The 17,116-nt window shown below is 41.7% G+C and overlaps 3 protein-coding genes across 4 annotated transcripts in view; all 3 read right to left on the reverse strand.

The window, feature by feature from the left end:
• Positions 1 to 261: 261 nt before the first annotated feature.
• On the reverse strand, positions 262 to 6,153 carry LOC110059232 (uncharacterized). Its single transcript, XM_020765933.2, has 7 exons — positions 6,038 to 6,153; positions 4,769 to 5,385; positions 3,393 to 4,106; positions 2,807 to 3,164; positions 2,558 to 2,695; positions 1,438 to 1,669; positions 262 to 794 (listed from the first exon to the last, which is right to left on the reverse strand). The coding sequence occupies exons 1-7, from the start codon at positions 6,105 to 6,107 to the stop codon at positions 392 to 394; spliced, it is 2,532 nt and encodes an 843-aa protein (XP_020621592.2). The 5' UTR covers positions 6,108 to 6,153; the 3' UTR covers positions 262 to 391.
• Positions 6,154 to 6,465: 312 nt separating this feature from the next.
• Positions 6,466 to 8,687, reverse strand: LOC149118212 (uncharacterized). Its single transcript, XM_089291811.1, has 3 exons — positions 8,026 to 8,687; positions 7,502 to 7,614; positions 6,466 to 6,992 (listed from the first exon to the last, which is right to left on the reverse strand). Exons 1-3 carry the CDS (start codon positions 8,215 to 8,217, stop codon positions 6,758 to 6,760), a joined length of 540 nt encoding a protein of 179 aa, XP_089147937.1. The 5' UTR covers positions 8,218 to 8,687; the 3' UTR covers positions 6,466 to 6,757.
• A 4,102-nt stretch (positions 8,688 to 12,789) lies between these two features.
• The window catches only part of LOC110049146 (uncharacterized), a 12,451-nt gene continuing 8,124 nt past the window's right edge, over positions 12,790 to 17,116 (reverse strand). For both annotated transcript variants that reach the window (XM_089291822.1, XM_020754929.2), the window contains 4 exons: positions 15,470 to 15,836; positions 14,529 to 14,654; positions 13,926 to 14,157; positions 12,790 to 13,552 (listed from right to left, as the gene is read on the reverse strand). In XM_089291822.1, the coding sequence (XP_089147948.1) occupies positions 13,084 to 13,552; positions 13,926 to 14,157; positions 14,529 to 14,654; positions 15,470 to 15,836 (1,194 nt within the window). In that variant the 3' untranslated portion in view covers positions 12,790 to 13,083. The remainder of the gene's footprint in view (positions 13,553 to 13,925; positions 14,158 to 14,528; positions 14,655 to 15,469; positions 15,837 to 17,116) is intronic.

Consider the following 17,116-nt stretch of genomic DNA (forward strand, 5'->3'; position numbering starts at 1 on the left):
TCATAAATAGGGTTTCAAATTTTTGGACAGGTCATAAATAGGGTAGGGAAAATTGCATATTTTGGTCATAAATAGGGTAAGGGTCTTGGGAAGCGGGTCGCACACCCCTTCCCAATTTTTGTGAGAGTACTCCCCCGGGATGAAAATGAACCTTTAGGGTAAACACATTTTCATATGGATGGTTTCGCACGAAGACTCGTTTTGAAACAGAGGCAAAAGGCAACTCGGAAATGGCTTATTTAAACGACCAAGATTTCTAACTCAGCAACTTGACCCAGAAACAACTTTATTGGTTCAATGGAAGACATTTTGTGTCGTTTCACAGTTGCTATTAGCTGGAGGTCAGATAATTACGCTCTTTGAGTGAGATATAGAATATATTTTACTTTAATTAACCGGAACCTTCACTGGTCGGAGGTGTGACTGCTTCCGCGGCGGCTACTTTGGCTGGAGCTTCACAGACCGAAGGGCTGTTGTACGTTTTCTTATTATTAGTTAGGTATTCAAATCCTTGGTGCCATTGTATCACGTTTCCTTTCCCTCCGTCGCACTTCTTTGCGTTGTTTGCTATGTCTTGCTCACTAAGGACTCGATTCCACACATTGAATTCTGTCAACAGGTATTGGCCGCCGCCGATACTCAATTTTTGCCCTCCTCGAAGTTCTCCTCTGGTTGGGTTTCTGTCTGATAAAATTTCCGTCGCGTCTAAATAATAGCGGACTACTCCATTAAAACCAGACCAAGTCGCGCAAATTTGATGCCACCGGTAGTCCCTTAGCTGGTTTAGCGTCATCCTGTAATGAAAAAACAATTTTTCGTGTTACAGCGCTGAATGCCGCGCCTTGCCACTTGACAAAGTTTTCATTCAATCTTCTGACAACTATCAGGTTGCTGTTGTTTAACCGGCCCAATCAAAGTGCTTAAACTGGAAGAGGAATAGCTGTCAAGTTTTGCATTTGTTGTCCGAATAGAAGCTGGCAGCGGCTAAATTTGAACACAGCCATGCAGTAGGGTGTGAACTTGAGTTACTCGCTGCAAATAAAAGAACGTCTTAAAGCACTTGTACTGTAGTGGACGGGAGGCCCAGTGGCCTCATGGTTAGTGCGCTCGTCTTCGGATCGAGCGGTCCGGGTTCGAGCCCTGGCCGGGGACATTGTGTTGTGTTCTTGGGCAAGACACTTTACTCTCACAGTGCCTCTCTCCACCCAGGTGTATAAATGGGTACCGGCGAATTTAATGCCGGGGGTAACCCTGTGATGGACTAGCATCCCATCCAGGGGGGAGTAGAAATACTCCTAGTCGCTCTGTGCTAAGGAAACCGGGATAAGCTCCGGTCTGGTTGGCCACTTGACTCGTATGCAGACTTTACCTTAACTTATTGTAGTGGACGACACTCGTTAAACTAATTCTTACCGTTGGCGTTGGACTAATGCTTACCGTTGGTCTTCATGGCCTTGTTGAAATTCTGGTGTCACTTGAAACACAAACTGAATTTCTCCACTTTCTAGATACAATAAAATCACTATCTGTGTGTCTTTCTGACGGTAATAGAGAGGGATTGGGTTTCCACCCGTCCATGACTCGTCCAGCTTAATCCAAAAACACATTGTAAATTCCGATATGGAAGGGAAGTTGTAAAACTCCACTGTGTCTCTTGCATCAAATGTTGCTAAAAAGAAAAGAAATGGTACTTTTTAGCCTGTTTTAATAAATTTAACATATGTTTCCTTCTTCTGCTTTTAGAATGCATGGCAGACAAGATTTAGCGAGCGTGTGTACCCACTCATCTGTTTTGCCCCTCTCGCTCGAGACTTCCGTAGCAAGGTAGTCGTGAGAGGAATCTCACCAGTTACACAGGCTAATTTGTTTTCAGTGTTTTCTTGTCGCCATTCTTTTAGTCTCTTCCTTTGTCTGTATGTATGTTTCTGTACGTCTCAGCGCAATTTGTTACTTTCTTAATACCATATCAAATTTACTGCTTAACTACCACATATTTTTGCTACTGTGGTCAGGGTCCCTTTACGTCAGTTCCTTATAAGCATATGAGATGTTGATTTGAAGCTACCTACGCCTTGAGTCAAGCATGAAAATCAAGAAATTAAGCTCGAGGTCCGTTCTTAAATTTAAAAAATACAATATTTAGAGATGTTGGTTTTGTGGAGGGAGGAAAATTGGAGAACCCGGAGAAATACCCTCGGAGCAAAGCGATAACCAACAACAAAATCAACCCACACATGTCGCCGGGCCAGCATTACAAAAACTAGAATGAATTGGTTGATTGCATGGGTGGTTGGTGTAGACAGTGGAGGTCGTAGGATCGATCATTTAAGTAGCTTTAGTTTAGAATCTTGATGGACGTCGTATTGACTTGCAATCATTATTTCAAAGCAAACATAGGGGCACGTAGTTATTCACCACTCAAAAGTTGTACGTTTGATAAGAGGCACCTGCTGGTACACTAAGGCACATGCGCGGAGTTCAATCTTTTATACAGTAGGTCCATTACAGGCATCAGCGTATTTCTTATTTTCCCAGAAAATTAAGAAGTTTTACTTACGGACACACTTCTTGTCCTTGGTCAGTGTTTTGTGTTCTGGACATTCAGGAATGCATTTACTGTTCTCAACATCAAGAGCAACTCTGCAAGCGTTACATCCATCGGATAAGTCAGGGCTGTCAGCAGAGGATTTGCAACCTGCAGAATGAAAAAAACAAAACGTTTCTCACTATATATATTTACTTTTTCACAGATTAACTTTTATCGTTTCCAAGTCATGTTATTATGATAGTGCCCTTTCAGTATTACCAGCTAAGGGATCGCAATCTTTATGACATTTCTGAACGCAGAGATTTGTTTCCATGTCCCTGACGGTATCTCCTTTGCATTCTGCTCTCGTTAGTTGACGTGAAACTAGATGAGCATCCATCACCTTAGCGGGGTTTTCATCGTTACCGAACGCATAGAAACGTGCATTAATAGGATCCTCAATATCAATCATGTTCAGATAGATATCTCCGCTGTCTGAGGTCCCCAGACTTTTCCCATACTCAATAAGTGTGCTCTGTTCAGACTCCGTAATGCATACAAAGTATGACTGGTAAAGGGAAGCGTCACCGAGGGCCCGGGCGTTGGAATTCGTCGTAGATGTCTTTAAAGTAGTACCCTACAAAAAAAATACAACACCGTTAAATATTTGCGGAACAGCACCACTCGTAAAACCGAATAACATATACACTCAAAATATCAGCAGAGTAGTTATTAATCATTTTACAGTTGTGGACAGTCAGTTCTAGGCAAACTTGGATTACCTTTAGTGCATCGTGTACATAAGAAGTGTAAATTAACAAATTTTACATTCGCTCTCTAAAATTGCAATCACGTAAATGATCACCTTGAGAATAGCAACCCTTTCTGGAGATATTTCCACATAATACCGCGTGTCTGAATCCTTAGGTAAAGCTGCAAACACAACATAGATAATTCCCGCCGTTGAAGCGGTGAAATGCAAGCACTTGCCATTGGTGTCCGTCGGATCAAACCGAAGAGCATTGGACCATTTAATTTGGCAAGGCTGCCCTGACGTTGGCTGAGGTTCGGCTGCCTCTGTTGTTCTCTTGTCGGATTTCTCAGATGGTATATCCACTCGGGCTAACTCAGTTCCCATCAATTCTTCAGAAAGAGTTGGGAAGAACTTCTTGCTCGCCTTGAAGTCACTTTTGGAAAGAACGAGACTTCCGTCAGCCTCCCGAAAAGTGAGCACAAGACCAAGGATTGAGATTTTCCTTTGGGACGTGTTGCCACTATTCCCATTGTCGAACCCGCCGTACAAGTGGAATGAACCGTCTCGGTCACTAGTGTACCACTTCTTCTTGTAGTATCGCACAAGCCTATTCATGTCGTGCCCGATGTCGAGCCCTTCAAGGTAGGCATTTGGCAGATTGTCTAACATGTCGAAAGAAACCTTGAACTCTTTGCTGTGCTTGGTAATTGTTCCCCACGATGGAATGTCCTTACGGCGCCAGAAATGGCTTCGTGGATTGTCGTTGAATGATTGATCCTTTTTCGTGCATGCATTCAACTCAATATCTGAGATGGACATTGCACCCTAAAGAAAAGACATCCCAGTGAACAAAAATATGCTGATAAAGTTATGGACAGTAAAACACCAGTCGAGAGTGTTTTCCATAAAGGGGTCGAACCTAGCATAGGAGGGGCCCTCCACATATAATGTTGTTATCAATGGGCCATTTCCGAGTTACCTGGTGCCTCTGTTTCAAAACGGTGTCCTCGTGCGAAACCTTTTATATGAAAATGAGTTTGATTTGGATGAGCATGAACCTGTAGGCGGAACACATTTTCCTATGATTGGTTTCGCACGAAGACTCGTTTTGACAGAGAGGCAACTCGGAAAGGGCCTATTAGCACCGACCAGGAATTCCAGAATTCTTTTCTTTTTTGATGTTATAATCTCGTTTCATCAGGTTGATGTCTGTACAGCTAACGGCAAAGTTACACGCTGTTTGTCATAGTTTGGGTAGAGGAAAGATGAAGTTTGCACAAAACCTTTCAGGCAACGAAGTGGTTCCTGAACAACTAAATAAAATCCTAAACAGAAGAAAGATTTTAGGGATAGTAGCGATAATGATTGTGACTGGACTACAAAAGCTATCATAACAGAATCGAACGATTTTTGCGGGTTTCATATCATGCGTATATTCAAACTGCTAGAGCTTATGAAAACAACAGACTAAAACTATTTTCTCATACCTCTTCCATGTAGATTTCAATAGCTCTCTTTAAGCTCCTCCTGCGCATTTGAATGGCATCTTCCAGTGCTTGGCGACTGTCATACTTACAGTAATATCTCGTCGTTTTTCCATCAGTGTCTGTAACTTCATAGTACTTGAGGGTTTTGCCTTCCTTCTCTTTAGTCTGTAAATGAGCGGCATTCCCTTCACAGCCCCAGTTCACAGTCTCCTCTTGGAACAAGTCGTTTGCACGGAAATTAAGAAGGTCCGTAATGGAGCCCATTTGGAACCTAAAAGCCTTTGGATAGGTTGGAATTGTCTTGAGCCATTCTTTGAATTCCGTCTTGAAAGTTGGTGAGTACACATCTGACAGAATAGATGCAATGTCTTGACTTCCTCCGTGAGCTACCACTGAAGTCGATGTGGTCTTCGATTGTTTTCTGCTGCTCTCGCCTTCCTGTGCAGACGCCTTGGCTCCAACACTGGCAAACAATGTCTTAAATTCCATTTCCATTTGAATTTCAAATTCCTTTTTACTTTTAGCTTCTTCAGCGTCCATTGTCTTACGGATCTCCAATTGACCTCCAAACTTTGCGGATTTAATGAAGTGAGTTCCCCAGCGTTGAATATAGTTTTCTAAAAAGTACATAATTAAAGTCAAATTAACGATTCAGCTTGTTGTAGTGACATCAAGGAAACTGTAAAACTGGTCAGTCCTTTTATAGCCACACATATGTCATACTGTTATCATTCCCAAGTTACATCGAATACTTCGTGCATAGCAGCTAAACTTGTATGGTTAAACCACCTTGTCGAATAACATTGTCTGTTTGTTTATTTGCCTTTTATGTATGTTTGTTTGTTTGTTTGCGAGTTATCAAAGGGTAGAATAATTAGCTTTCGTTAGAACGCAGTGAATTACCACGTAAATGTAGTTTTGCATGGATTTTTCATGGAAACTGTCATGTTCTAAATCAAATTGCGAGCGGATCGAAGATCTTAATTTAACATAATTTATTAGCAATATTACACTTACCCTTTAAACAAAGCACTTTATACTTCACACTTTTGAAAACACTCGATACTATAATTGTATGCTTCAGTCACTCTATATACAATTCATTCATTACAGTTTACTCACTCGACACATTCCACTATACATTGAAACTTTACAAATCTTTTCACGTTATTTCGTAAGATGCTTATGAAATGAAATTTTCCAACATTATAATGGTGACAAGCGAAAGAACCGGCTACTGTAAGGAGAAATTCAAGACTGATACTTAACGGAATTTCAAAGGTCCGCCTGCTGAAAAGTAGGACGTTGGTAGACTCATGAACTCTCGCAGGAATGACATACTTAGATCTTGCGTTCTTTATTTAATCTAAAGGTCTCTATATAGCTTCAAAGGTTTATACTGCTTAAGGTAGTGGTCCCCCATCCCAGTAATTAAAGGCTGGTGCGTTTCGCTGCTGGTGAAGAGAAGTTCCTTGCAAAATTTGGGACTACGACAGCGCACATATATGTTGTGTAATCGGGAAGGAGGACATCTAAAGGAAGAAACTAGCACCTGACATTAGGATTATCAAACGCAGCAAGCGACAGGCTAAATTTCAGCTACCCCACGAAGGAAATGAAAACAAAAAGAAAGATAAAACAAAAAGAAAGAACGAAAACAATTCCTGGAGTGGAAAATTTCCTGCGTGTTTCTCTTTAGTGCATGTACGTTCCACCACATGGAATGGCTACAATCCTTCGTAGGAAAAAAAAATGGCGACTGGTACATGTCCCAAAGTTCTTAGCGCACGAAAACGTTAACAACACTCATAAAAACCTACAGAAAAGCTCTAACATCTTCAACCTACCATGCACTATGTCGTTAGCACTGGGACAAATATTGCAAAAATATGGCTTTCCTTGTACTTTTTGGGCTGTGTAGGGTTCGCACGGTATTGTTGTAAAATGTACAGCCGCCATCTTTTTTCCTACGGAGGATTAGGATTTCACTTACCGATCAACGTCAACATCCATCACTGCCATATACTTTTGACGTGAGGAGGCTGTAGACTCTCCCCAGGCCTCTTTCACTCCAGCAGAGAAACCAAAGTAGGAGCCAGAGACGCCTGCCTCTTGCTGTAACTGTTTCTGATATTCCTCACGACTCTCATAAGTCATCATTGAAGCAGAAGTGTCGTAAATACCGTGGACGTTCATGGTGTCAGGAACATCCAGGCCATCATACCTAAAAACAAGAGCATTCGTTAATAAGGAACTTCATATTGGAATGCAAGAATTTTTCCAACGCTTTACGGTGACGTATTATCACGCAGGTTCATAGAAGAGAGAAACACGCGTCACTCTGCGCATGCTTCACTTTTTCCCCTGGGGAGGCAATCTCGTTCCCAGAGCTCACGTGTCTTTTGGTCAGCGCTCAAGACACGGAGCTCCGCGTCTTGGCGCTGACCAAAAGACACGTGGGCTCTGGGAACGAGATTGCTGGAGAGGAATTTTAGATCCAATTCAAAAACAGCAGGGTCACAGTGATGACGTTAGTATAAACTTACGGTGTCTCCGATCTAGTTGGTAATTGCGACTACTGCAGGTAAATTAACAATACTTAGAGATTAAACCAGACAACCACAACAGTACCATAAAATATTTTGGAAATATCAATTGCAAGAAATCATCTAACGGTATATCAAAAACAAACTATAATGGATATGTTAAGTGAAGAGGAAATGGTAACCGTACGTTGCCTTGTTAGCGCAGTTCCTCTGTACAATGCTAATTTTTCTGGACTCCGGACTGTACTTTCCTCGGGCATCGAACCCGACTCCCATAAAAGCTGCTCCATCGATCATATCCTGTGTAAGAAAACAGAGCCGATGAATTTAATGAAGTCTGACTAGGACGATACATGTTTAAAGTTAAATTAGGTTTTATGGGGCTTCTTTAACAACAGCCGGGATGGATTAGCCGCAGGTCAAGGAGACTGCGTTTGGTTTTGTTACAAGCTGGCTATTGGCTGAATTTGGGTTTAACTACATTGAGATGTATATGTCTAAAATACTCTACTCCACTCTTCTCTACTCTACTCTGCTCTGCTCTGTTCTGCTCTGCTCTGCTCTGCTCTGCTCTGCTCTGCTCTGCTCTGCTCTGCTCTGCTCTGCTCTGCTCTGCTCTGCTCTGCTCTGCTCTGCTCTGCTCTGCTCTGCTCTGCTCTGCTCTGCTCTACTCTACTAATGTCAACATCTGAATTACGTTTAATTTCTCACCTGGCAGACGCTTGACTTCCATTTAGCTGAATAACAAGGATCTGTCTCCTTGTAATCAGTTCCCCAGCAACCGTTCATCAACGCGGTCCCAAGGCCTGCGGGAAAGACGTAAGGAATTTCTCCTACTTCTTTTGGAGATTTGTCCCCTCCTGTAACGCTTGCGCCGATGTGATATCCAGGGGGTACAAACATATCTTCGCTTTCCCATCCTTTGTCGGGTGTAATGTCTAGCTTAATCTATCAAAGGACCGAAATGACACGTTATGGACAAAAGTGTGAACTCGCAGTCTGTTAGACAAGGTTAAGAAATAGAGGATCTGTTTGTTCCGTTGACACGTGACTGGTGACTCAGAAACGTGAAATGAAGAGCAACGTGATGATTTATTTATTTACGTTATGACTATTAGTTCATTTAATAGGACTAGACACCCCGGGGTGTCAGGTAGGTGTGCGCCGCCAAGGGTCTTAAACCTGTTCAAGGGAAAAACAAACAAAAAGAATGGCGTGAACGGTTCAGCTTTATTTCATTTCTGTAACATTGGAAGTTGAACATCAAGCATAGAATTTGTTTTTCGTTTTGCTGGGCATTTAGGCACTGGAAGTTTAGCTGATACAATTTAGGTACCCTATATGAGGTTCACACCAGGAACACAATGCCAAGTAAGTGTGCGCTGGAACGGCGTAAAACAGCTCAATCGAATCCATGTACTTTTAAAGCTCTCCAGGTGCACTATCACAAAGAAGCTTCTTTATACTTGCCTCTTTCTTAAGAAAATCTGCAGCCTTTTGCTGGGCGTCATCGATGATCTGCAGTTGTTTGTCCACCAACTTTCCTGCCACTTCGATTCCTTTATCAACTACTGCTTCTTGAACCTTGGGGTCAGCCAGCAGCGCAGCAAATGCACCACGCTTGGAGGCACGCGCATCTCTTGACGCAAAAATTTCTTCCCTCTTAGGGGCCTTGGTGCTATTATGGTAAGATTCTAAAGAACGCAAAGTAGAAAAAGTTGGGCCATGGGAGTCCCTCGCTGGCTGAGTGGGGTGCGTCATTGATCAGAAGTCATTATGTTAAAAAATGAAGGCACTTCTCTCTCGTCAATTATACAATTTACCTTGCGTTCATTTTGAAGTTATGGGCATGAATGGATTTTCTAGGCTAGCGAGACACCTTACAGATCCACTAGTATGTGGTTTGCGAACAGAAGAGTTACACAAAATTGAAATGATTTGCAGTGTCCGCCTTAACAAGACTTTTCCTGATGTCCAAATCGTAAGATCCGGTCACATGTTGAGTAAACAAGATAGTAGACAGAACTTCTTTGAGTGACTAATACAAATAAGTCACTTTATAACTGAGGGATATTTAGCATTGTTGTGTTAACTGGGGACACTGCTAATCGAAAAACAATACTGCAAACAGAAATTTAAACTTGTTAAAAATCGCCACTGGCTGGAGGCTGATCAGTTTTTCATTGACAAGACGTGGAGGAGCTTAATTCGGGACCACCGAACAGAAATCCATTTGGCAACAGGGAGGAGGATTTGAATCCCAGGACCTCCGGATTACAACTCCCGCGCCCTTCCCACAAGGCCACGCCGTCTCCTCTTAGCGCAAAGTATTACATGTAATATATTTACATTTTAGCTTCTGAATATATTCGTGGAATGGTCCGGCACGACCTAAGTTGGGCAAGATATTCAGTTCATGGAGAGGGCCGGAGTTTGAGGAAGTCACTGAAACTTACCAGCACCAACCCTTGAATTGCGTTGGATCAAAGGCACATGGCCCGCAGAAGGTTGTGTCCTTGCAGGTTCCTGCCCCGTGCGATCTGTCAGCTTTTTAACGCGTGGATGAGCAAGCACTATGAAAAAAGAAAACAAGATAAAACCAAAGAAAATATTCAGTGGAAACGTTAAGGAACTGAAAACATCAAATCCGCTTTATTTCAACCATCAACGCCTAAAAAAATCAGAGGAAAACATCTGAGGTCTTAATTTGATTCGTTAAGCAAATCTGGTCCCCTCGATGAAGCTTAGCTTGGAAAAGGTGTGATCATGTTTTGCTCTTATTAAGTGTTAATTGAATTCCTCAATTTCTTATAAATGAAAAAAAAAATGATTTTGTTAAAAGGGCCATTCACCGACTGGGGATTTTTTTTGTTTGTTTGTTTGTTTTTTTTACATTTCCAGAACGTTTCTCTGTAAGCAAAGATGTACCTAAAGCCATCCAGATTTCCTATTCCAGAAGTTTTCATCTGAAAGTTTTGTTTCGTAACGTTTTGTTGTTCAATATAATTTTCTATAATATAATGAGAACATTCGAGCTTTTCCGAAACTTTGAGCGCAGACATAATGAAATGAATACTTTTAGTTTTAAATATCTTGCGGGTTAGCTTTAATGCTCGGCACTGTTCAAACAAAACGCGACTGGTGGATTGTGAGTAGTCATTGTTTCAGTCATAACGAACAAAGCAAAACAACTGATATACAAAAAAACAGCACTTACATTGTGTCTCAATTATAACGGACAATGGACGAAATTTAAACAAGCAGCAATCTTTAACACTTACCACAAGAGACAAACACCAACACCCCCAACAGTAGCGCCTTCATCTTTTTTCTTGGTTCAGCTGTTTGCGTTGTGGTGACAAGTCAGAAACTGGTTCCTCCCTTGGAGCTCGAAGCCTGTTAAAGCTTTCAAATTAGGTAATTTCAATGAAACCACTTGTCGACTACCTGCAGAGAACTTCCTGTTGAACCTGCTTTGAATGAACAAGTCGTTTTTTCTAGTAACCCGAAAGCAATATACAGTTGTATTTGAACCTCTGCTAACGGACACTTAAGTATCGTGGTCCTAGCCACTTGCGAACAAGACAATTGTAACCGATAAACAAAAAGCAGACACCTCTCCTAACTGCCAGACACTTGTTCTGGCCCCAAAAGTGTCCATTTACAAGATGTTTCGGTGTCCTGTGTTCACCAACATGTGCCCTGTTTTCACCAAAACATACTGAAAACTGAATGTACTCCTTGTTCAGAAAGACGCTTTGGGATATAAGGACAAGAATTACACCCACAAAATTTCTAATTACCTCACTAAAACGAGTAACACTGTTTTCGACCTGTTTTTCGACACCTGTAGAGTATCCCGGGAAGGTGCTTTGAACAGTAACATCGTTAAAGCGGTACAGGGTAGAACCGCTTATATGAAGTATCTGACAAACGTTAGGCTTTATCATCATCATCTGTTATTACAACTAAGGCGCGTCGAAGCGTCAAGCGTTATTTGCCATTCGAGCTATGTCAAGGTTGTAGTGCCTTGAAAACAATTAACCTAAGTTTTTCAAGTTTGTCATTTTCTAATTTTGTTTTATTGCTACCTATTTAGTGATTTTTATTAACCTTGGTAGACCTGGTTTAGGTTTCCACTATAATTATCTAATATACCTTGTAATGGCTCTTTTAAGATTTAAAACTTCGGCTCTTGCTGGATGAAACTATGTTTGTTTACAGTGAAATGAGAACGTCTGTAGTAGCCAACGAGAAGCTTTCCTTGGAATGTCGTCTTGATCTGTTTTCCCATTTTCTGCTGGACCTTCGTAAACTAACCTACATGTAGTGTCAGAACTAGTCTGATTCTCTGCCATTAAAGATGTGTACATTATTCATCGTGGTGTAAGATAGGATAGATGAATTTTCACTCGTTTGTCTCGTGATGGAGTCACTTTGAGATGTAGATCGCGACGTTTCGACTGTTATACTATTAGTCGTCATCAGGCGATGAGGTCGATTGTGGATTCTTTAACTGAATTTTTAAAAAGTACTAAAAACTCTAAGAGAGAGAAATGTACGATCTACTGTTGCCGTTAGTTTGGTGTGATATTTTACTATAGTACCTTTAGGCTTCAAAACTGAGTGACCTCAATCACAACATTTGCTTGTTGGATCTAGTTCATTCAGCGAAGCTAGCCTGAATATGTTCGGTCGAACGGGTTTTCAAATACATGTTGCTTTCTCTCAGGCTGAAATCAGTGTTTTATTCTCTTTTTTATTCTCTTCAATATAACATTCTACTCCCTGTTCGAAACTGAGACATTCTGTTTCGATAAATTATTACACAGAAGGAAGTATGGAAAAGTGAATAATGTTGCTTTTTCCAACCATGTAAGGCTGTTGTTTTTAAGTGTTTTATACTTGGTTTTTCACTTTCAGTTGACGATCCAATAAAATCCTTTTTGTGACGCCTTCTTGCTTTTACCCGATCTTATAGCAACAGCCCTAAATCACTTATCTTGACACTCGCTACTATAATTAATACCTGGGTATAGTCATAAATCGAAATTTTTATTTGTGTCTTATCACTTGACATCATTATCCATTCACTGAAATGGGAATTCGTCAGATAATTAGGATAGCAATGGCATTTGTTTGTAGCACTAATTGCCGTTTTGTGAATTCTCAGAGTGTTATCTTGTCTATTGCCATCAAACTTTAGTGGTACCTTTATTACATGCATAATCATTGAATACACAGCCCACATCAGTCCAGTACTATTTAACAAATGGTAAACGCCATAGCGTGTACTATTGAGTTATGGATACACGCGGGAGGTTGCTAAGCACGAAAGAAGCGTAAGAGTCGCACGAGGCGATAGCCTCGTGCGACTCTAGCTTCTTGAGTGCTTAGCAAACCTCCCAAGTGCATCCATAACTCAATAGTACACACTATGGCGTTTACCATTTGTTTTATAACATAACATTGAGACATTGAACAACAGAAGTCCTTTTATTGAGCTACATCAGAAAAAATTTTTCGTGTAGTCTTACATGACAAGAGAAAACAAGCGCGCGAAAATTCATTCATGACAACCGACTGAACACCAAAAGATTTGCTTTGTAAACATTAGCACACACGTCAGCAGCGTACACCCATGGGCAAATAGTAGACGCTAAATTAACCAATCAGAGCGCGCGCTTTGCTTTAGTTATGTTATAAATATCACTTCACTGGCACCCGTATGAACGTCATCGCATTGTTGTCGTATCCCTTTGCCTCTCGTCACATCCCATAGTTTGAGTTGAATCTTCGGTTCTCCTGTGCTGGTGCCTTTGTAGTCACTGCCTGTGTAGTTGTCACTGTTGTCGGGGGTGGTGTGACAGTAGTGGACACAGCTTCTGGAGTGGCTTGGCATGAGGAGGGTTTGATGTATCGACTTTTCTTAGCTACATCGTACAAATCAGCCCAGGACAGTAAGCTTCCTATTCCGTTGTTGCACGATTTCGAGATGGCTTCGATTTCTTGATTATTGAGGACGCGGTCCCAGAGGTTGACTTGTGTCATGAGCATTTTGTTTAGCGATTTGGAATTTATAATCTTCAAGGTACCCAGCCTTCGTCCCAGGAAGTCGTTGTACGTTCCGTATGTATCCCTCTTACCGTCGATGTAAATAGACCAGGCAGCCGTTTTAGTTGACCATGACATACACACTTGGTGCCATGCTTTGTCTTTGAACAAATCCACGTTTCGTCTGCACACACACACACAAAACAAAATAATAGAAGTAGTTAACGGCAGTATATATTCCAGTTTTTCAGATAGCAAACGTTACTAAACAATCACACACGAAAAAATCCTAGCGTGTGTGTAGCCGCCCATTCTCCTGAACAAACATCAGGCTGAGTCAGCACAACCGATAAAATGCAAAGCCTGTTAGTTCAACGATTTGCAAACGTTACACTTTATAAATAAACCACATCAGATCAATCAGGACATTTTTACACTGATTACGTAAAAATTCATTAGGCCTTCATCGCGATTACAAATGGTAAAAGACTTGCGCCCTTCCTCGTAATTTTTTAGAGGAAAACGATCGCCTCCTAAAATATCCAAAAATGGCTTACTTTTCATTGATGCCACCGTGTGTATACAGCAAGAAAAGGCCATCAGCTTCTCCTCTTACAGAGGTGAGCATATTCATGCCATTCATTTCTAACCAAACCGGCCAAACGAAATCACTGTCTTCATTCCAGTTTCCCTCTCCCAACTTCAACCACATGCAGGTACTAAGTTCGTCTTCGACTGAGATTTCTCTGCTCAAGAGCCAACCGAACTCCACCTTTGCATCGTAGGATTCTAAAATTGGCAAGGATACAGGGTACAGAGGTGTTAAATAGGTAAAGAGGAAATGGTTATTGTGGTGTCATTTCGGCACAGCTAGTGTACTGCGCACTGAAGTAGTTTCTGTAGCGGATTGACTTTTTAACGGAGGGGATCAAGAAACTGCTGGGCTGCTTCTGTCAGGACTCTCACTGAAGACCTCTCTGGCATAGCTGAACCTGCCAGGGGTATGCACCCCGGTCATCACAGCCCTTGATCGAGATCATTGAGCCACGCAAGCTTCTACACCACAACAAGGTCCAGCCCAAGATAGAAGAGTGCACAAATTGCACTGCGCACAATGTCACATCAGATTTAACCCGTCGTGGTTCCTTTCTTGTACTCACCAACACACTCCTTGTTTTTGTTTATCATAGACGTTGATGGACATTCGTCAAGACATTGCTCCGTGCCTGCTTTCTTCACAACTCGACAAACATAGCACTGTTCATCACTGTTCGGTGCTTTGCAGCCTACGAAGTAAACGAACTGTTATTTCTTATTGAAGCTCGATTTCGTGCGAAGCGGTAAGGGGAAGTAATCGATGACCGCTGTAAAACTAAATTCTGGCCAGTCAGAATGTGGCTAATTAACGCAAGGAACCAATCACCGCTCACTCCAAAGATTAAACGGAGAGCTCACTCCAAAGATTAAACGGAGTCGTCAGCAGACGCGTGGAAAATTAACCTGACGACTTGGGTACATCGATTGAAATAAAATTGGCGTCTCAAGTTGCTCAGTGTTTGGCCACCCAGTGCTAGCCAAGTGTTTTTGCTTTCTCCAACAAATGAAATGCAATGCCCGCGAAAGACAACCTGTACCTCTGGAATAGATTTTTCAGGGGGCGGGGGAAGGGGGGGGGGGGGGGGGAAGGTCTTGAGTACACAGCTAACGAGCCACCATCATGGGGCTCGATTTGCGCCAAACTCAAGTGTGAAGGCGAATTCATATCTTGCAATGGTTTTTCAAATTAGACTCGTAAAACCAAAACAAAATTAATCGCTCTTAATACCCTAAGAAAGATCACAGCAAATCCAGTGAACCAAACAACAAAGTAAACACATGCAATCGGCGACGCACGTGCGCTAAGCACGGGAAAACTTGTCTGAGAGAGTTGCGACGCGTCTCGGTCTTATTACATGTACATGAGAAAGTGTCGAGAATGCAAATTACTTTCCTCACTCGAATGAGCAAACGTATTTCTTTTTTGAACTTATTTTCCAAAAGCAAATGTGGTCTTAAAATTCCCAGCTCGGAGTAATTTTACTAACCAAATTAAAACACTGACCTGCTACAGCATTACAATGTTTGTGACAATTTTTCGCGCACAAATTCTCGATCGCGTCTTTCATTGTGTCTCCCTTGCACGTGACTTCCGTTCGCTTGTGTGACACGATATGAGCGTCCATAATGTTTGCTGGCTCGTCCTTATTTCCAAAAGCATAGAATCTAATGTCGAAGTTTCTGCTCCTGTCAATCATGTTGAGGTAGACGATTCCACCGTCCTTTGTTCCCACACTCTTACCATACTCGATCAGTGTTGCTTGACCAGAAATAGTGATGCACACGAAGTAGGATTCGTAAAGCACGCTTTCTCCCAGGGCCACAGCATCTACAGCTGTTGTAGACGGCGAATCCCGAGCGGCTGCTGTACCCTACAACAAAGTTGGAAAGACATGTGGATGTAACATGTGTTGACCATGCGTGATTTCAAACGGCTGGATATTTAGCCAAGTTCTTTTCTGCGTGTTTAGTTGACGTGTTCTATCACAAAAAGAACAAAGTGCATATCCAGCCGTCTTAACTGAACGAGCTTGATCAAGAAAGATATATTTATTTATTTTTTTTACCTTTATATTCTTCCATATCTTTCAACTTTCACCTATTTATTGGGTACTATTAACAGAGTTTACATTACAGTAGTTAGTATTACAAATTAAGATGAATGATGATCGCTTTAAGCACGAAACTCGAGTAATTGTAGTTTCTATCTCAATTTGGATTTCGCTCTGCATGTATTTGTATCGAGCACTGCTACGATTGTGTGAAACCACTTCTTTTTTTCGTTGTTTATAAAATAGTAATATAAATATAGAAAAAACATATTTGTTACGTATGGTTAGGGATAGACTAAAAAGTTATGTGTGTGGTAACCCGAGTAGCCATTGGCTCTCGAGCTGGCTCACACTAAAGGAACTATTATGTGACACAAAGAACACACATTTTTCATGGAGGACAGCCAGTAATCCTGAGAGGGCAAGAGGGCCGCATTTTAGCCAATTACTAACTACTTAATAACCGAGAGTGAGGTCGTTACGGGAAAATCTCAAACTGAGGTCTTGCCGTATTGACCGAGCGACAGCGCGGTCAATACTGTAGGCCGAGGTTTGAGATTTTCCCGTAACGACCGAACGGTCGAGGTTATTAAGTTGTTTATTATATGGCTCACGAATATTGAAGAAAAAAAATATTATTCAAGCGGAAGTCGTCTATTTACATCCGGCGATGCGCGCGTTTACCGATTCATTCGTCGTCTCAAACCCAGGGCAAAACTACACAGTCAGTGAACTTCACTACTGTAATTCTTTTCCGGAAAAATGATTGTCACAGCCCTCAAAAAGGTATTTTAGTATCGTGGAGCCACAACTTGATGAGGGAGATTTTCCAACTTTTGTAGCGAAACGTCAACGCATATAGAAAAGACAGAAAGTCAGCTTCAAACTGGCCCAAACCAACGGTCTTTCGGTGAAAGAAAATACTAATGCTTCAGAATGCACTGCTCAGAATAACTCGATCTTCCCATTCGTTTTCGACAGCATATCTTGGCCTTCTTCATTCTGGGACTTATGAATGAACTTTTCAAGCCTTGTGAGCGTCTAAAACTTCCTGCAGGTATCAGAAACACTGCTACCGACAGAAACCGCCCGATTGTTTA

This window comes from Orbicella faveolata, unplaced genomic scaffold (genome assembly GCF_042242905.1).
Source record: "Orbicella faveolata isolate gen_17 unplaced genomic scaffold, um_ofav_v1 contig_1, whole genome shotgun sequence".
Classification (NCBI taxonomy): Eukaryota; Metazoa; Cnidaria; class Anthozoa; order Scleractinia; family Merulinidae; genus Orbicella; species Orbicella faveolata.